Source organism: Anastrepha ludens, chromosome 5 (genome assembly GCF_028408465.1).
Source record: "Anastrepha ludens isolate Willacy chromosome 5, idAnaLude1.1, whole genome shotgun sequence".
NCBI classification, from domain to species: Eukaryota; Metazoa; Arthropoda; class Insecta; order Diptera; family Tephritidae; genus Anastrepha; species Anastrepha ludens.
Window position 1 is genome coordinate 72,486,739 of NC_071501.1, and position 22,756 is coordinate 72,509,494.

Here is a 22,756-nt window from a genome sequence, read left to right on the forward strand (position 1 = left end):
TTCTAGGCGTTCCTTTCCCTTATCTATTTTCTAACATAACACAGCACATAATCTGTACTTTCACAATTGCTAACACTTAAAACAAAAATAGAAATTAAAAAAAAAAAAAATACACAGTATATACACTAATAATAGACTAAAGTAAAGTAAAGTAAATAAATTGTGTGTACTTCTTTCCTTTCTATCTATTTGTCTCTTTTTGAAATCGTTTTGGATTTTGAACGGTTTTTAACTTTTTATTTGCTAAAAAAAAAGCTTCATAAGAAGAGGCGGAAAAAATTAGTAGTAGTAATAAATTATGCGCCACAGGTAGGTTTGTAAATAGTTGATGGTTGTTGTAATTATGTACATAACGATGATAATTACGAAATGGACAAATCAATTGATTTTTACGCTTTTCAATTTTAATTTCAATTCAAGTACAAACATAAATGAAAATTGCACATTAACTACACGCCATTATGAGTTATAATAAGTTTTTATGTTTTCGAAATTGCTTTTAAATTTTATGGCAAACGACTTATTCGTATTTTTTGACGTAAATGTAAAAGTGCAGGAATTAAATTTAATGCTGCAAGTCTGCCAACAAATGGCTTTTTTTTTTAATGGAACTTTAACTAAATTTTTTCTGGCATAGCCTCATACCAGAATTCAATATCAAATATGTGCAAACACTGTGCCACATGTATTATACTGTGCTGCCCAAGAAAAATTTCATATGCACGTGCAACTATAGTTTTTTTATAGTAATGCTGCATACTCAGTCTTTCATTTTCAATTTAATCAATTTAATTTTTCAAAGCGCAAGGAAGATTTTATTTTTTTGCAAATGGCCAATCATTTTTGACACTTGTAAATTAGACTGATTTCGATGCCTTAATACAATTTTTTTTTATTTAGCAAGAAAGTTATTCAAAAAACAAATTGGATGATTAACTTTGCGCCATTTAGCTCCCTCTTCAGGCCCTCATTAATTTTGAAGGGTGAAGGAATAAATTCTGCAGATTGGATATTGTCAGAAGTTCCTTGTGTTTTTGCGATTTCCAACAGGTTCTGAATTCGGCGATCCTTATGAATGAATGAATGGGCGCACTTAAGAAAATTAGAGATTTATAAATCGGTGTGATTTGCACATATAGCTACGATAACTGCATGTCTTCATTTCTCGAGCAAAGTGTAGTCCTCCATGTCTTACCTGAAAGAGGGCAAAATGAAAAATAATGGTTTCCGGAAGTTATACAATATATATTTATATATATAATTGGCGCGTACACCCTTTTTGGGTGTTTGGCCGAGCTCCTCCTCCTATTTGTGGTGTGCGTCTTGATGTTGTTCCACAAATGGAGGGACCTACAGTTTCAAGCCGACTCCGAACGGCAGATATTTTATGAGGAGCTTTTTCATGACAGAAATGCTCTCGGAGGTTTGCCATTGCCTTGCGAGGGGCGACCGCTATTAGAAAAATGATTTTCTTAATTTTGGTGTTTCACCGAGATTCCAACCAACGACCTCTCTGTGAATTCCGAATGGTAATCACGCACCAACCCATTCGGCTACGGCGCCGCCGGAAGTTATAGCTACATTAGGCCGGGTCGATTTGTGAGGAGGCAAAAAAATCGCCCATTGCTCTGTGAAAATCATATTCTAGGGATCAAAATAAGAAACTTTGCCGAAGGAACCATACCTCTAAAACGAATTCTGATGTCCCCCAATTTGGGTCGAACTTTTAAGTTTCTTTTCTCATGTAAAGGCCAAAAATGGTGATATTTTGAAATGATTGTATGGGGAACCCCCCAGGGGAGTTCCAGGGGGTGTGCCACTGGCATAGGTGGATCGACCGTCCAAAGTTAGTGGGGGTCGGTCATACATTTGGACTCGATTGGAGCACTCTAAATGGGTCAAAGTTGGATTTTTCGTTCGACCCAAATTGGGGGACATCAGAATTCGTTTTAGAGGTATGGTTCCTTCGGCAAAGTTTCTTATTTTGATCCCTAGAATACGATTTTCACAAAGCAATGAGCGATTTTTAAATCGACCCGCCCTAAGCTATATTACATATATGCATGCCCTCAAATAGTGTGAATTTCTCCATTTTTCCCATGAAGAAGTTTCTCATAAACAAAAAAAACTATCTGGCGTTCGAGGTGTACCAAACTTAAGGTCTTTTTATTTGCAAAAAAAACATATAGACGCAAAAAACTACAAATCACAAAACGAAAAAGTTGAGCTTTCCTCCTATGAAATAAGATATACACAAGAGATGTTTCTGTTTACGTTCCCTCTTTGAAACTTTAACCTCCTTTAGAAAATTAAATTGATGAAAAAATGATAAAATGAAAGATTGTGTATACTGCATTCCTAAAATTACAAAAACATGTTCTTTCTCGTGCCTATGAAAATTTATTTTCCTAAATAATAAAAAGTTTATTTTTGTCGCATGGTGTTATAATACGTGCGGCATACATACGTCAACCACATTTTATCCCCTTAAAAACGACTATGACTCATTCCCAGCATTGTTGCTGCAAACGAATTCCAGAACGAAAAAAAGCTCTCGATTTGAGTGGTTTCCTTCTTATGTTATCTTTCGCCTATGAGGCTCTTAAAGAAATTATATAATAGTATTAGAACTTCTTCTACTTAATTGACGAGTTAACCGCTTAATCGATTTTATCCCAGTTTATCGAAGGGCGTCAATCATTTCTTCCTCCGTCCAATACACAAATGAAGCCAACTCCTTTTCCACCTAATATTTCCAACGCAAAGGAGGTACTCCATTGAATACTTTCAAAGCTGAACCATTTGTATGCATTTGTACCGTATGACCTAGCCAGTGTAGTCACTGGAGAATTATGCGTTGTGCTATTTCTGCTGCGCAGAAAATTCGTACAGTTCATCTTTGCATTATCTGCCATATTCGTAGTCGCCAAAGCGCAAAAGGTCCAAAAATCTGTCGTTAAATATTTCTGTCGAGCATCCGGCTGTTGTCATCCTCCAAACTTTTCCGCCATCAGCGTGGTACTCCTACACTATTTTTTGGGTATGAATGGTGGGTTCGATAGACTACGATTTTCGCATACCAGATAACTTGACGAGCGGGGTATACTCCCATTTCTAGAAGTAACCAATAAATTTATAGTTTTATAGGCAGTAAATGAAGAATATTTCAGACCATGGTTGTACACTTTTAACCCTTTTGCATCATTCGACGGAATAATCCGCGAACAAAAACTCTCCCTTATCACCAAGAGAGGAATAGTCCGCCTGATCGAAAATTCTCTTTTATCACCAAGAATGGAATACTCCGCAATACATTATTTTTTTGTTAAAGTTTGAGGAAAATAAATAATTTAGGCAATGCTGTATAAATCTTGCCGACGTAAGGCATTATGACGCAAGGTATTTTGAGTATGGCTCGAAGTGAGCGAGAGCGGTGATGCAAAAGGGATTAGAACAAAAAATCGTTGAACATGACTTTATGCTGGTTGTTGTTGTTATAAAAGAATAAAACATTCACCTAATATTTTTTATAAATTCAGCCGGAGTGACCGTTTCTGGTGTAGACCTGGCAGTCGTGGCAACGGTGTGCTCTGGCTATTGTCTCTCTGTTGAAGGGATACTTCTTGATGTATCCTTTCTTTTGTACAATCGATTCTGAACTACTGATTTTTTAATATGGAAGGGATCAAGTGTCTATCTTACCGAAATACTTCCAATTCTGTATACGAGGTATGACTATTAATAATATTGAAATTGCATTGAATTACAGCGACCGGCCGTTGTTTAAGTGAAGACTTGTATTTCGCATGCATAACCTCTCGATCTTATAAGTAAATTATGTAGTAAAGCTTGGTCTGCGTTCGCAGTAGAGCTGGTTTCGTTTCGCCGTTTGAAGTGTAACCATAGAGCAAGAAAATGCGCCATCTCTTTCCCTCTGTCAAGAAGCTTCCATGGTAGAATACCATCCGTCATAGTCGTCATAACTTGTGCTGTACGATTTCTATCTGTTTCTTGAGGTAGAAACGGCACTAAAAGGAACAAGATTTGAGCTGGCTAAAGCTACAAGACACGCCTGCTGTGAAGCTGACAGAAAAAGACTTTTTGCACAGTTTCGATCAATGGAAGATTCCCGTGGAGCGTTGTAGGGATAGATAGAGAGTGTATATTGAAGGTGATAGTAAGCAGATATGGCAAGGACGAAATCAATATAAAATGTTTTACAGTGTCAGTCTCGTTATTGAATGAAATGAAACCTCAGATGCACACCTGTGTTCAAAATAATAGCAGCGCAACGAATGACCAAATTTCAACAGATGTTTTAGTATTCAATTTAATTTTTTATGTTTTTGTAAAAGTATAGTGCATTCTCCAACCAAAAACTGTATACTCAAATTCACAAACATTTTACACATTTTTTGCATCAGAAGTTTCAACTTTTTAATCAGAATTTTCTGAAAATTTTGAATTTTAGCGTAAATAAATAAAGGGTAAGTTTGAAGTCGCTCAAAAATCGTGCTGATTTTTTAAATTTTGTTTTGTATAGGATGCAGAAATTTCTTTTCCATATAAAGCATATTGTCGGAATTCTTTTATAAGGAGGAATATTTTTAACACCTCAGCGACAAAAAAAATTTCAAAAATGAACGAAAATTTTGAGCCACTTGGAACTTGCACTTTCTGGGTTACAAAAGTGCATATTAAATCTTTTTTTTTTTAATTTAATATAAAGTTAGACAATTTTTATGTATTCGCTTCAAGGTTTGTTAAATTTTTGTGAGTTTTGTGCAAAGTTTGAACCTTTGAGTTGTACGGACTTTTTTTGTAAAATCGACTACGCTTTTATAAAAACATAAAAAAAGAAATTAAACACCAAAAAAATTGTTGAAAGTTCGAATTCGTCGTGCTACTGTTACTTTGAACGCAGGTGTATGTATTTATTGTAATGAAAAATGCAGAAAATCGAGTTAAAGTTCCAACATTTTTTTTCATAATTTTGTACAAACTGAAATACTTTTTACTTTTTTTTATTTAGACTTTTTTTTATTTACAAATATTTATTATGAAGCTTTAAAATTGTATTTATTTTATTTTTCTTTCTTACTGCACGCAAAGTCCATTCCAAACTGATATTTTGTTCTTTCACTCTGACAGATTGAGGAGAATAGCCGCAACCTTGAATATTTGGGTCATGGTATTGGCGGTTCGGTTAGTTCTCTCGATAGCGTTGGCAAGGCAGTCAGCGACCAAAAGGCTGAGAAATGGAAGCAAGGTGCTAGGAAGACTCTATTGAATTGGGTTACCAATGCCTTGCCAAAGTAAGTTTTACTTGGATTATTTCTTTATTTCCATTTTATTAATCGCACTTTATTGCCTTTTTTACCTGCTATTTACAGGGACAGCGGTATTGAGGTAAAGGATTTCGGTGCTAGTTGGAGAGATGGCGTCGCCTTCCTAGCCCTGATTGATGCCATTAAGGCAAATCTTGTCAATTTAGCCGATTTGAAGAAGGCCAACAATCGTCAACGTCTGGAAACTGCTTTCGATGTGGCCGAAAGTAAACTGGGCATTGCCAAATTGTTGGATGCTGAGGATGTGGATGTACCAAAACCGGATGAAAAGAGTATAATGACATATGTGGCGCAATTTTTGCACAAGTACCCTGAACCAAAAGTGAGCAATTTCCACACATTCACACATCCTTTTCCTCCTTTAACTAAGTGTGATTTTTTTTAATTTTAATTTCAGGGTGCCTCTCGTGATACATCACATATACAACAGGAATTGGACGAACTACGTCGTTTCCTGATTGAAAAGACTACAGAATACGAGCCCATGGTCATGTCGAATTCATTCCCGCGTGATTTCGCTGAATATTTGATTGCACGTTCGGAAATCGACGCTCACTTGCCGGTCTACAATCGCCTGAAGGAATTGATGGAAAGTCAAAGTGGTTTCCTACAAGTACCACGCCCTGTATGGGAGGACATAAATTCGCTGTGGCAACGTTTGCAATATCAAATGAATTATTGGCTGTGGTTGTTGGATTCAGAATTGCCCGGCGAATTCGGTGTGGTCGGCAAGTGGCTCGCTGAAGCCGAAAAATTACTAATGGATAACGAGATACCAAGTGCCATGAATGAAGAGACAGCATCAGTGATCAGTAGAAAATTGGAGGAGCATAAGTTATTTTTTGCCGATTTGCCGCGTATTATGGCAATGTTCGAGAATGCAAAGCGTTCACCATTGGTGCAACAAGTGCCCATCGAGCAATTGCGTAATATGGGGCGTCGTCTGCAAGAAGTGGCGCCCAAGGCAGCCGAGCGTAGAATACGCTTAAAGTTCTTGGAACATAAGTGCTGTCTTATTGCTTTCCTCAATTTGGTTGAGAACAAAATGAAGGGTTGGACTGGCAAATATGGCTACGAAGAGAAGGTCAGCCAACAACTGGAACAATACAAGAATTTCGTATCGCGTAACAAAATTTTCCAAGAGTTCCAGAAAGCTTTCGTCGACATGCAACAAGTGGTGGACGAATACAAACGGGATGGCAATGTGCCACGCAAAGATATAACAGAAATCGATCGCTTCATGTACGAGACTGAGGAGCGTTGGAAGCGTGTCTCCATGGAGTTGAAATGCTGCCAGAACTCATTAGAAGAGGTTGTGACCTGTTGGAAGACATGGAATAATTTGGCGCCCACCTGTGAGGAATGGCTCAATTTGGCCGAAACTAAGTTGTCGCGCTCAGAAGATGAACGTTTGGAGTTTTTCCAGGACATCACCACATGGAAGGACAAATTCGATACACTCGCCAATGCGGCAAACTATTTGATTGCCTCCTGCGAGGATGGCATTGCGCACAACTTACGTCAGAAGCATGGAAATCTATCAGAGCGCTTTGAGCGTCTCTTTTCCAACACCAAGCAATACATGCACGCAGGTGATATCATACGCGCTCGTAACGAATACAAGTCGGGCATTGAAAAGCTTTCACAATGGCTGCGCCATGCTGAACAAGTGCTCGGGCAACGACAAATGCTGGGTAATACACAACAGATTGCCAAATATGGCGAGGACTTGCAAAAGCTAGCTAGCGAGATTGACGATAATGAGGAACTCTTCAAGACGGTTAGCCGCAACTTCCAAGGACTTATACAGGATCTACCACGCGACGAGGTTGATAAAATGATGAAATTACTCAAGCAGGAGAAGGAGTCGTTGGTGCGCATACGCGCGCAAATACCAGCGAAATTGCACCTCTTCCATCAGCTACTCATACAGCAGGAATCGCTCGAAGCGGGCCAGAAAGAAATACACCAATGGCTGAATGATGCAGAGACGTTGCTGAGCACGCATACGCTTTCAGGTGGACGTGACGCCATTAGCGAGGAGCTGAACAAGCACAAAACTTTCTTCTCGCGCACCGTCTACTATCGCTCCATGTTAGAGAGCAAAAATAAGGTTTTCCAGAACCTATTGAAGTCCGTTGCCGCTGATGATAATATCGACACTTCGCAGACGTCACACAGTATGCAACAGCTGAACGAGCGCTTTAATTATGTCATACAAAATGCTGAGCAGTGGGAGCAGCGCTTGAATGACACCTCACGCGGTTGGCACGCGTTCAAGGAAAGCGAACGTGTTGTTAGCGAATGGCTAACGCAGGCCGAATCAATGTTAATTGAGAAACACATTGAATCGAAGACAATAATCGAGACACAGAAATACTTCTTTGAAAATGTCAACGAGCGTTGGATGCACAATCTGGTGGAATCAGCACAGGACTTGCTGAAAACGTTACCGGCTCAAGAGCAAAAGCCTGTGGTGGACTCGGTTGAGAAGTTGCAAGCCAAGTGGCAGCAAGTTTTGTCGCAAGCGCCATTACATTTGCTGAAGCTAGAGTTCCGTCTTGACGAATCGGCCTTCTATCAGACGCTGCAGGAAGTTGAGAAGGAATTGCATTTGGAACAACAAGCTTTGAACCGCAACGAAGATATCGACTCAATTCTCAACCGCAATGAGCAATTCTTCCGGCAACAAGGACCAATACCGCAAATTGAAAAGTGCTTGCAGAATATGCATCGCATTAGTCAAGCTTATGGTTACCAAAAACCAACCGACAACAGTTTGGGTCAGTCTTATGACAATGCTAAGCTGCAGTGGCAGCAGTTGTCCGGTAAAATTGGAGATATGCGCGAGACATTGCAGCAAATACCGGCACAGTGGGACAGCTACCATGAGAAATTTAAGGAGATGGTCGAGTGGATGAATATTGTGGACAAGAGTCTGAAGAATATTGTCAATGAAGTGAACAGCATGGAGGAGTTCGAGAAGGAAAAAGTGGTCTTCCAGGTAAGGACGTTGTTATTATGTACATAAATTATTTGTGTGGATTTTGAAAGAGGGAATTAACCAATGAGTTTGTAACTTTATTCTTCAATACTTGACAAAAGTGAAACATATCTCCCAGAATTTCCGAACCGCATCCAAGTCAATTGCCATAAATAGCGACGCCTCTCATAAACTTGCTGTTTTACTCACGAGTTGCAAGTCAAATCGCTAAGTGAATTGGAAAGTATTCTGAACCCGCTCCCAGGCAAATCAAAAGTTGAATTGACTGTTTTCAGAATAGGGTGATTCAATAAGACCGCACATTGTCTTTTATACATAAAACTACAAAATTTGTTTTTTAGACGCCCCATAGATGCATTATACAATATCCGCTAAATGTCCACCACGACTCTTTTGGCAACACAGCATGTGACAAGTCACGTCATTTAATTTAGACCATAAAAAGTTTGTTATCATGTCACAATAACGTTCACTGTTGATTGTAACATCTGTTACTGATATCATTTTCAAAGAAGTACGGTCCGATGACTCCGCCAATTCAAGTGCCGCACTAAAGATGGTGAACGCTCATGGTAAAATGCACTTAGTGCAGTACGACCATTCCCTTAAAATATTTGGATCACTTTTACGCATTGTTCAACTGATTATCGCTCTATGACTAAGTTTTCGGAGGACTGTAGTAACATTTGTCTTGAAAAAAATATACACAAAATTTACATATCTCAAATAATTGCTGTCAAATATCTGCATCAGTCCTGAATCACTTTATACAGATATATCAAGACTTGAAGAAAGTCTCCCATTGAATTCATTCCAGTCGGTGATTTTTCGCTCCTTGGTTACTTCTCAAGTTAGGAATGTTTCAAAATCCACACTCAACTATTCTCGTTCCCATAACCTCAAGCATTGTATAAATCACCATACTAATCAAATTCTCATTGCAAATCCATTAATGCAGCTCAGGGAACTTGTGGTAAAATTATGCTTCATTAAATTGCTCTAAAATGTTTGCTTCATACAAACGTAACATACGAGTACTCGTATAAACTGAACCCATTTTTCAACATTACTGTTTATTAATATCGAAACCTTTTCGTTCACTTTGTTTCCAGAAAATCTGCCAAGAAGCAGATAACAAAAGGGAGGACATGAAATGGCTGGTGAAAACGCTAGACTCCTTACTTAGCTACGCCAGCGAAGATGAGGCAAATCTCGAACAGAAGAAACTCGAAGATCTAATTGCTCGCTACAAGAACCTCATACCGACCATCGAAATAACAATGGTTAAGACCGAGGTGTTCTCCAAGTGCTACACATATCGTCGTGAGGTGCACGAGGTTGTCTGTCTGCTTAGCAAAGTGAAGGAGCAAGCCACCAATATACCCCCACCAGAGAGCCTTGAACGCGTCAATAAACTTATTGAAGAGCAACAATATGCCATTAGCCAGCTTGACCATCAACGTCCACACATTATGTCGATGTTACAGCGTGGTCGTGACTTGAGCAAAGATGTACATGCGCCAACTTTCGTTAATGTAGAAGTGAAGAACTTGGAGACAGGCTGGAATGAGGCATACACAGAAACTTCTGACAAATTGCAATTACTCAAGGGCACCCAGGCTGTGTGGAATGATTTTGTCGATCAGAAGAACGACATCTTTTCCATGTTGCAGACAGCGGAGACAGAATTGCGTGCGTTGACACCACTTCAAACCGACCCCAAGAATGTGAGTCAAGATTTGCAAGCTAAGCGTGAGCTGAATGTTCATCTGCAGCAGGCCTCACATCAATTGCTGCCTAAATTGCATTCCTTGAAAGCCGAGCTGGCACCTTTGGCCGCGCCAGATAAGCGTCCCATATTAGAGAAGGAAGTGACTGAAGTCGAGAAGATGTTCTTTAATACAATGGAACATGTAAAGGATCGCGTCGGTTATCTAGAAGATTATAGCGCCAAGTGGAACAACTATAAATCGCGCCTGTCTGAATTGCAAGAATGGGCAAATCGTGTGGCGCCTAAGAGCATAGAAGCATTGCAGTCCGAAGACCTCACACCCGAAGAGCGTGTTGTGAAGGTGAACGCTTTCAAGGGCGTGCTTGGCGAGCGCATGAAGCAGCTGGACATATTGGCTTCGGATGCTGCCGAACTGGCACCCAAGGAGGGCAATATCGCCGAAGCTAAACGTCTTAAAGGTGAAATCACCAAACTGCAAGAGGTGCTGAGCGCAATCAACCGTAATGTTGATCATCAAGCTAAGGCTGTGAAGGAAGATCTGGTGAACTGGCAACAATACCAAACTGGTTTGCAGCAAATCAAGCCGATAGTTGAGGAATGTGAAATCAAGGTAAATACCATAGTTCCTAAGCCCATTACACTTGAAGAAGCCGTTGCATTGCAACAAAACGCCAAACAGTTCGAAACACAATGCCTCGAGCAGTTAGACAGACTCCAAGGCATATCAAACATTAGTCATAAAATGCTGTGCAAAACCAATGCCCCTGACGAGCTAGATGCCATGCATTCCCGCTGGACATCGGTTCATGAAAATGCCAGGCAAGCCAGTGGTAAGCTGGAAAAACTTGTCGCCAATTGGAAATCTTTTGATGCCGACGCTACCAAACTGGAAGATTGGGTCAATAAGGGCGATCAAGCGATGGGCAAACGCCCGGCAGTGCTCAATACACCGCACGTCGATAAGCTTGAGAAGGAGCTTGTCAAACTCAAGTCATTCAATAATGAAATTTCGGAGCAACAAGCAAAACTCGTCGCACTTGGTCAAGCAGCCGATCAGATAAGTTTGCATTTGGCGCCAGAGGGCGCAGTTGCACTCAAGGAGCGTGTTAATAATATGAAAGCCAAACTGCAGAAGCTCTCCGAGGGTACACGTGCTAATATCAATGAAGTAACCGATGCGATTATAGCGCGTCAAGATTTCAATGCCAAAATGGTGAACTTTTCCAATTGGATGGATCAGCTACGCAACCAAGTGGCACAAGTCGAGGAAATCAATCCTGAACGCGTTGAGACCAGTTTACACGTTATTCATGCTTTGATGCAAGAACATGCCGACAAGAAACCCAGCTTCAATGCAATATACGATGAAGTGAAACAACTTTCGCTATCCGCGCCAGCTGAAGAAGCCAAAACACTGAATGACAGTTATACAACACTGGTTGTTAACTATCAGAACCTCGAAACAAATCTGCAGCAAAAGAAGGTCGCGCTCGAGAAGTGGACAGAAATACTTGGCTGGAAAAATGAGACCGAAAGTCACTTGAATTATTTGAAACACCAACTGGAGAAGCCCGAAGGTCCGAAGCCAGAGGAGCTTAGTAAGATCATCAATGAAATCGATACAATTGGCAGCTCGGTGAGTTATTGGAAAGCACAAGCCAAGGAGATCGATGAAAGTCCGGCCATCCAATTACGTGATGCTTTGACACGTAAACCACTGATTGCCTCACAGATTGTTAATGATGTCGAAAATAAATTGGACAATTTGAAAATACGGTCTCAGGCACAAAAACAGCAGGCTGAACAGATGAACGTACGCAAAGAGAAATTCCAAACGCTTGGTCAGAATTTCGGTCAGTCATTGCTAGACAATCGGGCTAAATTGCATAGCATTCTACAACAGAAGCCCGGTTTGCATAATATAGACCAAATTATAGCCGACTTAGTTGCTTTGAATGAGGTAATCAAGGGGCAGGCCGAATTAAAGGATCGCCTTCATGATGAGGGCTCTATATTGATGCGTGAAGATATCGGTATTATGCCCGCCATACAAGAAAGTCTCTTGATCTTCGACAAAGACTATGACACGCTGCAGAACGAAATTGCCGATCGCATACAAAAGTATAATTTGATTAGCCAAGCGTTGCGCGAATACGCTGACACAAAAGATAAGTTTGCGAAAGAACTTAAGAAGGCCGAAGATCTATTCAGCGCTATACCACAGCAACCGCGCGATGAAGTGGAATTGCAACAGGCTGCGGAAAAGACGCGCAAAACTATGGAGCAAATACGCAAGTCCAAGGCGAATCTTGATGATCTTGAGCGACGCGGCAATAATGTGGCGAAGTTATTTGACGCCATCGGCGAAATTGTGCCACAAGAAATCTCCAATGATGTAAAGGCAGCCAAACAGCAATGGCAAGATTTGCACGACAAGACTGCCAAGAGTGCACATATGTATGAGACAGAGGCGGTAATCTGGTCACAGATCGAAGATGCTAAGAAGGAACTAGTACCATGGTTGGCTGAAACTAATCAGGGTCTATGTGATGCTGCTGATAATTCAATTGAAATCGAATTCGGCCCTATGCGTCTGACTAAGTACCATGCTGAATTGCCTTCCTACCAAATACTGAAGGACACCATCGCAGAGAAGAGTCGCGAACTTGTAAAAATTAACAACGGCGTGGAAATTCCAGCACTTACTGAATTAAATAAACTGCTCACAGCGCAGTTCCAGGAAGTGGATTCGAATGCCGCACGTTTAGAAGCAGTCACTTCAACTTTCAATGAGCAAGAACAGGATTTGCGCAAGAAGATCAAAATCGCAGGCGAGCAAGTGAACAAATTGCGTGAGCAGTTGATCAAATGCGATGACATGTCAGGTGAGCCGAGCAAAATCATGGAACGTCTACTGAAATGCCGCGACTTACGCAGCGCCTTAGACGGAAGCGCTAATGAAATTGACAACATTAAGCAGTGCGTTGATGAGATGCGCGCCCAATATCCAACATTCAGTGAGTCGATTATACCCAAGGAACTGAACAATGTGCAAAAACGCTTTGAGGCCGTGGATACACATGCAAAGAAGATCGAGTCCTCACTTCTGCAATTTCTGAAGAAATTCCATGCCGATAAGGTCGGTATGCTGAAGCGCATAATTGCCACACAGCGCGAAAAGGTGGCTTGGTGCCAACCTGAGTCAACAAGTGACAAATACAATTTGGATGTGAAGCGTTCATCGCTACTGGAGGTCAGCAAGGCAATTGACGATTGCCAAAAGCGTAATGCTGAAATTGGAAAATCTCTGGAGCTACTACAAGCTGTTGAAACACCACAAAATCTTAAGGACTTGCAAAAGGACGCCGAATTATTGAACGGTGAAATGAAAGCATTGCAAGATAATTTCAATAAAATCAAGAATGTGCTCGATGAAAATGTAGATTTATGGTCGCAGTACGAGCAAACCAATGAAGAGCTTTCCTCGTGGTTACGCGATGTTGAGGGGCGCATCAAAGCCGAGACAAGCAATCAAGTGAATGTACCAGAAATCCAGAAGAAGTTGCAAGAACTCGCCTTATTGCAGCAAGACATTAAAGCGCACGAGCCAGTAGTGCAGAATTTAGAGAAGACATCACAGCTGCTGATGGAGAAGAATCCCGAAGCACGTATTGGTCAATTTGTTACACACTTGCTACAACGCTACCAAACTGTGGCCAAGAGCTTGGCTGGCTACATCGACAAGGTGCAAAACGCACAGCACGCGAATAGTGATTTTGTGACAGCCGTGAAAGATTTCAATGACTGGTTGTCTGATGCGAAAGTTGAGTTCCAAGAATTGGCGCGCATGGGCTCACCCGGCTCATCTTCGGCTACTGCTCAACAGTTGCAGACAGTGAAGAACTACTTGAAGACCTTCGATAATGGCCAGCTTTTGTTGAATAATGCTGTTGATATCGGTGAGGCACTATATCCTGTTGTAATACCTGAGTACAGAGAGAAGATTCGAGCAGAGCTGCGTAATATACGCGAAAACTACGACTATTTACGTGACGAAGCCAATGCGCTCTTACAACAGATTGAGGGCGTTTTGATACAGAAGACCTCCATTGAGGAGAGTTACACGCAGGTGTCGCACTACCTCAACGAGTCCAAAGCCAAGGTGGCCGCAGCTGATGAACTCTATCCCACCTTGGCGGCTAAGAAGAGCGCTCTGCAGAACTACAAGACACTTCTGCAAGAGATAACATTGCATAAGAACGCTTTAAAACAATTGCACGATAAGGCTGTGACACTCTGCGATGACGAATCTGAACGTAAAACCGAAGAGTCTATCGAAGAGTACAATGGTTTGTCTAAAAAAATTGCCGATCGTATCAATGTGGTCGGCAACCAGGTTGTCAAGCATGAGGCATATGACCAAGTACTGGAGAAAGCACAAGATTGGCTCAACACCATAAAATCGGAAGCAATTGATATTTTGAATGAGACAACTTTTGAAAAGGAAGGTGCAGAAGAGAAGTTAACTGTTGTTGAGAATCTGCTGCAACACAAGCCCGAAGGCGACACAATATTCGAGACATGCCACCAACTATTGCAAACTGTGCTTTCACAAACACACCCCAACGGCCATCCAGCATTGCTACGTAGCTACGAAGAGCCAAAGAAGTCATGGGATGAATTTATGACTTTGTGTCGGGATTCTCTCGTCAAATTGAAACAACTTTGTTCTAAATGGGATGAGTTTGAATCCATTATCGACGAGATCGATAATTGGATGAAAGATGTCGAGAATGTCGTGAAGAATCAGAGTTTGAAGAGCACGGCTGGCACAAAGAAAGCGCACTTAGCCCAACTCGAGAGCATTGCAAAAGACATCGACCAACGAGCAGCGTCCATTAATGACTTACTCGACCAAGGTCGTGAAATCGAGGGTGAAACCGATTTGAATCTTAAACTGTCTCGACTGAATACACGCTATCAAACGCTGAAGAATCTCTGCAAAGAATCTATTGCGAAGTACGCCAATTACGTAAAGGATCATGAAACCTTCGACACTGATTATGAAGTGTTTAAGAAAGACTTACAGCAGTGCATAGAAAATTTGGCACAAAACGGTGAAATTGTCGGGGATCAGAACATATTGCAAGAACGCCAAAACAAATTGCGTGAGATGGCAGACAAACGCATCAACGATTCAACTAGCTTTGAAAGCTTGGTCGATCGCGGTGAGAAGTTATACGGACATACAAGCCCCGATGGTCGCGAGATAATTCGCCAACAACTGCGTGCGTTGCGTACCATGTGGGACAATTATTCGGATGACCTAAATGCGGCCACACAGAATATAGACCACTGCCTGCAACAGTTCAACGATTTCAATATTGCCAAGGATCAGCTGACCAAATGGTTAAAGGATGTAGACAAGGCGATGCAGAGCCACACCGAACCAAAGACAACACTGCAAGAAAAGCGTGCACAGCTGCAAAACCACAAATTGCTTCACCAGGAAATTACAACACACAATGTATTGGTGGATAACGTTTGTGATAAGGCGCAGGTGTTAATCGATCAAATCAAGGACAACACACTGAACGTCTATCTACAGTCTATCAAACAATTGTTCAACAACATTGTGAAGAAGTCTGAAGAAATTCTAAATAATTTGGATAAATGCGTGCAAGAGCATACCGATCTACATAATCAAATAGCAGCCGCTAAGACTTGGATCTCTGGCGAGAAGGAGAAATTGCTGGAGTGTGACGACGCCTATGGTGAAAAGGCTGACATCAAGCGAAAGATTGAGACATTGGTGCAGCTGGCTCAGAATAAACCGCATGCGCAAAAGATAATCGAAGAAATACGTGGTCAGTTCGAGAAGGTGAAGGCCACTACTTCAGAAAAGGGCAATGAGATCCTCGAAAAAGAAATCGAAGAACTAGAGACCACTATAAAGAGTCACTTTGATGATATTGAAGGCATCGAAGGTAAGCAAAAGGACGTTCTGCAGCAATGGAATGATTTTGAGAGCAAACTTGAAGAGCTCACAAAATGGTGTCGTCAAGCCGAAGTCGTCTTCCGTGAACAGCAATTAAAGTCAACTTTGCACGAGAAGGTGGAACAATTGGAGAAATACAAAATCCAACGTGATCTTATATTGCAGAAAGAGAAGGAGATTGACGCATTTGCTGACGCAGCTCACGCTCTGTTGAACAATTGTGGTGCAGATCGTCTGAAAACGCTAACAATGCAAATCACCAACCGCTACCAACTATTGCAAGTACTCAGCAAAGAGGTAGTGAATCGTTGGTCGAACTTAGTGGATGATCATCAAATCTACCAGGACAAATACAATGAAGTGGATTTGTGGCTTCAACCGGTCGAGCAACAATTGGAGAATGCGCTTAAACATGAACCTTCTCAAGCCGCAAATATTTTACAAGTTCTGCTCTCTGAGAAAGAGCAAGCAGAAACGCTCTTCAATGCGTTGAATGCTGCCGGTGAGAAGGCGTTGCCTGAAACCTCCACTGAGGGACGCGAAAAAATACGCAAAGATTTGCGTGATATACATGAACGTTGGGACAAACTGGACGAAGGTATACGCAATCTGCAGAAACGGCAAGAGGCACAAAGTGTGCAACTATCGAGCTACCAGGATATACTTGGACAGACACTCAACTGGCTGGATCAAATAGAAAAGGTGCTACAGAACGAAAATCCCAACACCTGGACTAGTGCGCAGGAAATACGCTCCAAATTGTACAAGTACAAGACCACCACACAAGACATCAACTCGCACAAGCGCATCATTGAGGCTGTGAATGAGAAGGCGGCTGTACTTTTGGAGGGTACTGCCCCTACAAATATTGCTGATATCAAGAACGCCGTTGCCGATGTAAACAAACGATATGAAAAAGTGGCCGATGACTGTGCCACATTGCTTGGACAGCTCGAGGAAGCATTTGAGGTGTATCAGCAGTTCAGTGAATTGCAGAAGGCACAGCAGGATTATCAGAAGAATCTTTGGGATCGCTTGACCGGCTACTCAGATTACTCTGGTAACAAGCCAGCTTTACAAGCGCGCCTAAATAAGATATGCGAAATTCAAGATAGTTTACCCGAAGGTGTTTCTAAACTACAAAACCTCTCAGCTCATATTGATGAGAATGCAAAGTTGTTGCCTGCGCGCTCTAAAGAGGCGATGTCACGAGATTTAGCCAACTTGCATGCGGACTTTGATAAATTTAGCGCCGCACTTAGCGACGTAAAGAGTGGCCTTGAGAATCGCCTACAACAATGGAGCGATTACGAAGTAAATCTGGATCGTTTGATTAATTGGTTGAGCGAAGCTGAGAACGCACTCAAGAACTATAATCCAAAGTCGACAATGGAAGAGAAGGAAGAGCAATTAAATCGCTTCCAATCGCTTATGCAGAACTTACGTCAAAATGAAATAGAGTTCGAAAAAATGAAAGACGATTCCTCGGAATTAATCCAAAGTTCTGGTGAGACCAGAATCGCTGTTAACGTACAGCAAGTTACCTCACGTTTCCAATCCATTCAAGCGACCACGAAAGAGATTCTCAAGAAATGCGAACAATCTGTGTATGACCATCAACAATTTAACGAAAAATACAAGCAATGCTCTGATTTCTTGGCAAATGCGCAAGCGAAGTTCGATGACTCCAGCGATCTCGCGCAAGTGGGTTCGCGCGATGATCTGCTAAAGAAGCAGACCGCAATCCAAGAACTCTTAGCCCAACAACCCAATGCCTCTTTGATGTTAAACAGCACCATCGAAGGGGGTGAGAAATGCTATGCATCCACGGCCACGGAAGGACGTGAAGCCATACGTGTGCAATTGGCCGAATTGCAGGAAGCCTTCGACAAGCTTTATGACAATCTCACAATCGTTTCTAGAAAGATTCAAGATAAGATGTCCAAATGGTCTGGATTTGATGAAATCGCCGAAAAATTGCAGACGTGGTTGAATGAAATTGAGAAAGCCCTACCAGCTGAGATTGAGTTGAAAACCACGTTGGACGAGAAACGCGCTAAATTGCAATCGTACCGCGACACTCTTAATGATCTCAACAATCATCAAGTTGAGGTGAAGAATTTGCAGGAAATCGCTAGCAATTTGCCGGAGAAGAACGATCATGTCGACCATGTTACTAAAGAGATTGCTGAGCAATTCGATAAAGTGCTCAAACGTGCCCAGAACTTTGTTGAACGCTACGAGGCTATTGTGAGTGACCACCAGCAGTACACTAAGGCCGTCATGGAAGCACAAGAGTACATTGAAGCCACGCACAACACAATTGACTACTGGGGTGATTTGGATTTGGAACAAGTATCTCTGCATACAAACTTAGATCGTTTGAAAAATCTCAAAGACAACTTAGCCGATGAGTTCCCTCGCGTGGATCAAGTCCGCGCCTTGGGCGAAAAGGTTATTCCTGGCACTATTGAGAGTGGACAGACAAATATCAGATCCCAAATTGATACCACCCAACAGGAGTGGGAAGGTCTTATCGCTGCCATTACCTCGACCATTGAAGCTATCGAGAACCGTTTGCAGCAGTGGGCAGAATATGAGCAGCTACGCGACCAATGCCTGGCGTGGATCCGCGAATCGGACAACAAGTTGCACGCAATTGACTTGAAGCCTACACTTAACGATAAGAAGGCGCAATTGGAAGCATTGAAAAATCTACAAGGTGAAATGCGCGCTAAGGAGCTAGAAATCGACAGCGTTTCAGAGAAGGGTCAATCATTGCTGAAGGGTGCGTCCAGCATGCGCTCATCTGGACCTGAGTTGACTACGAAATATCAGCAGATCTTCCACAAAGTAAAGGAACTCAACAACCGTTGGCAACAGTATGTCACATCTCATCAAGAATTCGATAACGCCATTTCTGAGTGTTCCACTTGGATTAATGGCATCAAAGATAAGTTGGACTACTGTGCTGATATGTCCTCCATGAGCCAAAAGGAACTGGATAAGAAGTTAGCAACTATTCAGGATATTATACTACTCAAAGATGAGGGCTCTGCGAAGGTACTCAGTATTGTTGAGCTAGCGCAGAATGTGCTTGCCAATACCGCACCAACCGGGCACGAAGCGATCAACAAAAAACTATCAGATCTACAAGAATTGTGGTCCAATATTGCATTGCGCATTATCGATGTAAAATCTACTCTTGATGATTCCATTACTCAGTGGTCTGGTTTCTTGGAACAAGTACAAAATGTACGTAAATTCAATGAATGGTTGGAGAATGTGTTGAAAGAGCTCTCCGAAAATCAAACTACAATGCCTGAGAAGCGCGCTCAACTCGATCGCGTAAAGGCCACCGAAGAAAAGGTGCGCATGGAGAAGATTGATGTTGATTCGTTGAAGGTGCAGGCTAGAGAGATGATCGAAAGCGGTCAACAAAGTCAGGCAGCCTTCCAGGCTCAGAAAGTACTCGATAATTTCGATGAATTGTTTGCGCGCATCCAGAAACTGCTCTCCGATCGTCATGATCAATACAGAGATCATCGTCTCTACAAGGAAGCTTATGATGATTTGGTTAGCTGGATTAGCCGTGCACGCGAGAAGTTCCCATCGCTTAAGCAGAGTAGTCTCAGCGATAAGTTGGCCATTGAAAATGCCGTGCAGGCAACTGAAGCCATGCTGAATAAGCAAGCTCAGGGCGAATTATTAGTGGAGCATTTGGTTCACACGGGCGAAGTTGTATTGGCTAGTACATCCCCGCAAGGACAAGAGATTATTCGTAATGACATACGTGCTTTGCGTGACAGCTTTGAGTCACTGTTCCGTGAAATTAACCAACAGAAAGAAAACTTGGAGGTTACCATGGTTCAATGGCGGGCCTACAAAGATGAATACGAACGGTTGATCGAGTGGTTGCAACAAATTGATATTCTTGTTAAGAATCACAAACTGAACTTGTCGCCAAACTTACCAGATAAAGAAAAACAAGTGGCGGATATGCGTGAAGTAATGTCTCGTTTGGAAGGAGGCAAAGCGGATATCGATAAATTCAATGCTTCATCCGCGGGACTCCTGAAATCACATTTGGAGTCCTATGTGAACAATCAGCTGAGACATTTGAACTCGATGTATCAAGTGCAAGTTAATCTGGCTAAAGATGTGCTAAAGAAGGTTGAAACCAATCGCGATCAACATCGTGAATACAATGCGAACTTGAAGTCAGCGCAGGATTGGATCAGTGACGCCAAGGATGCAATACGCGAGGCTAGTGATTCTTCCAGCGCTGGCTCAAAGGAGCTACTGCAGAAACGCTTGGAGAAAATTCAACAATTGATTAGCAATAGGGAGGTGGGACAGAACTTGGTACACACGGCGATCAACAACGGTGAAAAGGTAGTTAGAAATACTCGCTCCGATGGTCGTGATACGATCAACAGCGAGATGAAAGAACTGCAGAATGATTGGGATAGGCTGGTAAAGAAAATGTCCACTGCCAAGGTACAGTTGGAGACCAATTTACTGCAATGGGCCGACTACAGCTCTAGCTATTCACAACTGCAACAATGGATTACCGACCGCGAGTCCAAGTTACAACAAGCATGCGAACAGAAGGTTGTAAAATCGAAACGAGGTCAACCAGGCTTAACCTCTGGTTTAAGCGAGCGTAAAGCCAATTTGCGTCAAACTAATAACATTGTGCAGGATATAGTCTCCTTCGAGCCAATGATACAATCGGTGGCATCGAAGGCATCCGATTTACAGCAAGGCGCCCCAGCCTCAGAAATATCATGCAAATATGAGACACTCACCAAACAGGCCAAGGATCTGTACGAAAAACAAAAGAATACTATCGACCAATTCCAGGCATTGATTGATGCCGGCAATGAATTCGCTGCATGGCTGCGTAATGCCAAGGAGCATCTGAGCAAATGTTCTGAGCCAACTGGCGATAAACAAGCGTTAGCTGAGAAGACACACCAACTCAAAATACTGCAGAGTGAAGTGCCTGAAGGGCAAAAGAAGTTGCAAGCTGTATTGGTGCAAGGTGAATTAGCTTGTCACAATGCTGAGACCGAGGATCGAGAGATCATTGAAGAGGAGGTTGGATTGTTACAAGAAGAGTTTGATGCTTATGTAGAAGCACTGAAGAAGGCCAAAGACTACTTAGAAGTTGGTATTGTCAAGTGGTCAGACTACCAAGACCAATACAGCGAAGCGCTAGAATGGCTTAATAAGACAGAAGCAATGGTGCAATCGTACAACAAACTACAAGATAGTTTGGCACGCAAAAAGATAGTATTGGAAGAGTTCCAAGGTCACTTGCAAACACTTTTCGACTGGCAGAAAACATTAGATCACCTCAATATGAAGGCACAAATGTTGCTGGAGACCTGCTCCGATACACGCGTTAGCAATGCTATCATGCAGTTGGCAACCAAATACAATACACTGCTCACGTTGGCCAAGGAAGTGATGCGCCGTCTGGAGTTGCACTACCAAGAACACCAACAGCACCGCACTTTGTACGAAGAGTGTCAATCATGGATTGAAATCACACGCGAAAAGCTTGCGGAGTGCGCACAGATACCAGGTACCTTGAACGAGGTGCAAATCAAACTTAACACCGTTAAGAACTTGCGCCAAGGCTTTGAGTCCGGTCAGAATAAGCTACGCTATCTGCTTGAGCTGAAGGAGAAAGTGATTATGAATACCGAACAAAGTGGTGCGTCCAAGGTTCAGGAGGATACCGAAGCACTGAAACAAGACTTTGACAAGTTGTTGATCGACATGAACGACGTACGCCAGAAATTGGCGAATCGCCTGTCACAATTGGAAGAGGTTTACAAATTACATAAACTGCTAACCGAATGGCTCGAAGACGTCGAACCCAGCGTCAAGACCAGCGACGAGTTCCTAAATGATTTGAGCGAAAAACGTGCAGCGCTCGAGAAATTCCGCGCCATTCAACGTGACATCAACGGTCATAATGATATTGTCGAGAAGATTAATGCGCGCTTGAATGAAGACAACAGTTTGGATCGTAAAGACTTCCATGAGGGTCTCAACAAGTACGAGACCTTACAAGAGACTGTCGGCAAGATCATCGAATCTCTCGAAAACCAAGTCAATAATCATGACAAATATAAACAGGCATTGAATGAAATACAAGATTGGTTGCGCAGAACACGCATTGAGATCGAACAATGCGCCGATTGTCACGGTGAAAAGGTGCAAGTTGAAGATCGTCTTAATAAGCTAGGAGACATTGGTGCTTCAATGGTGGAGGGCAAATCGTTGCTGGATGCTTGTGAAGAACTAAGTCAAGCAGTGATTGCCACCAGCGGCAATGAAGGTCAAGATGCGGTGTCTCAGGAAATCAAGCAATTAGTAGGCGAATGGGAAACACTTCAGGCGATGATGCGTGATGCGCGCGCCAATTTGGAGACTTGTTTGTCGTTATGGAATACATTCTTGCAGAATTTCAATAAGATCAACAAATGGATTGAAGATATTAGCAAGCGTGTATCTACAGCCGCCGAAGCCGAAAATAAAACACCCGACGACTTGGCATACGCCAAGGTAAGTTCATTCATGTATCACTCTCTTTCCTTACTAACTCAATACCCAAGCTGAGCTATTACTAAACGCACTTATCAAACTAATCATCTAAG

General features: G+C 42.2%; 1 protein-coding gene across 15 annotated transcripts in view; it reads left to right on the forward strand.

Moving 5' to 3' along the window:
- Positions 1-22,756, forward strand: part of LOC128865064 (muscle-specific protein 300 kDa) — a 286,723-nt gene that overhangs the window by 111,500 nt on the left and 152,467 nt on the right. For 12 of the 15 annotated variants that reach the window (XM_054104992.1, XM_054104990.1, XM_054104996.1 and 9 more), the window contains 4 exons: positions 5,152-5,315; positions 5,394-5,670; positions 5,746-8,352; positions 9,465-22,664. In XM_054104992.1, the coding sequence (XP_053960967.1) occupies positions 5,152-5,315; positions 5,394-5,670; positions 5,746-8,352; positions 9,465-22,664 (16,248 nt within the window). The remainder of the gene's footprint in view (positions 1-5,151; positions 5,316-5,393; positions 5,671-5,745; positions 8,353-9,464; positions 22,665-22,756) is intronic. The other 3 variants (XM_054105000.1, XM_054104993.1, XM_054104997.1) reach the window with 1 other exon arrangement.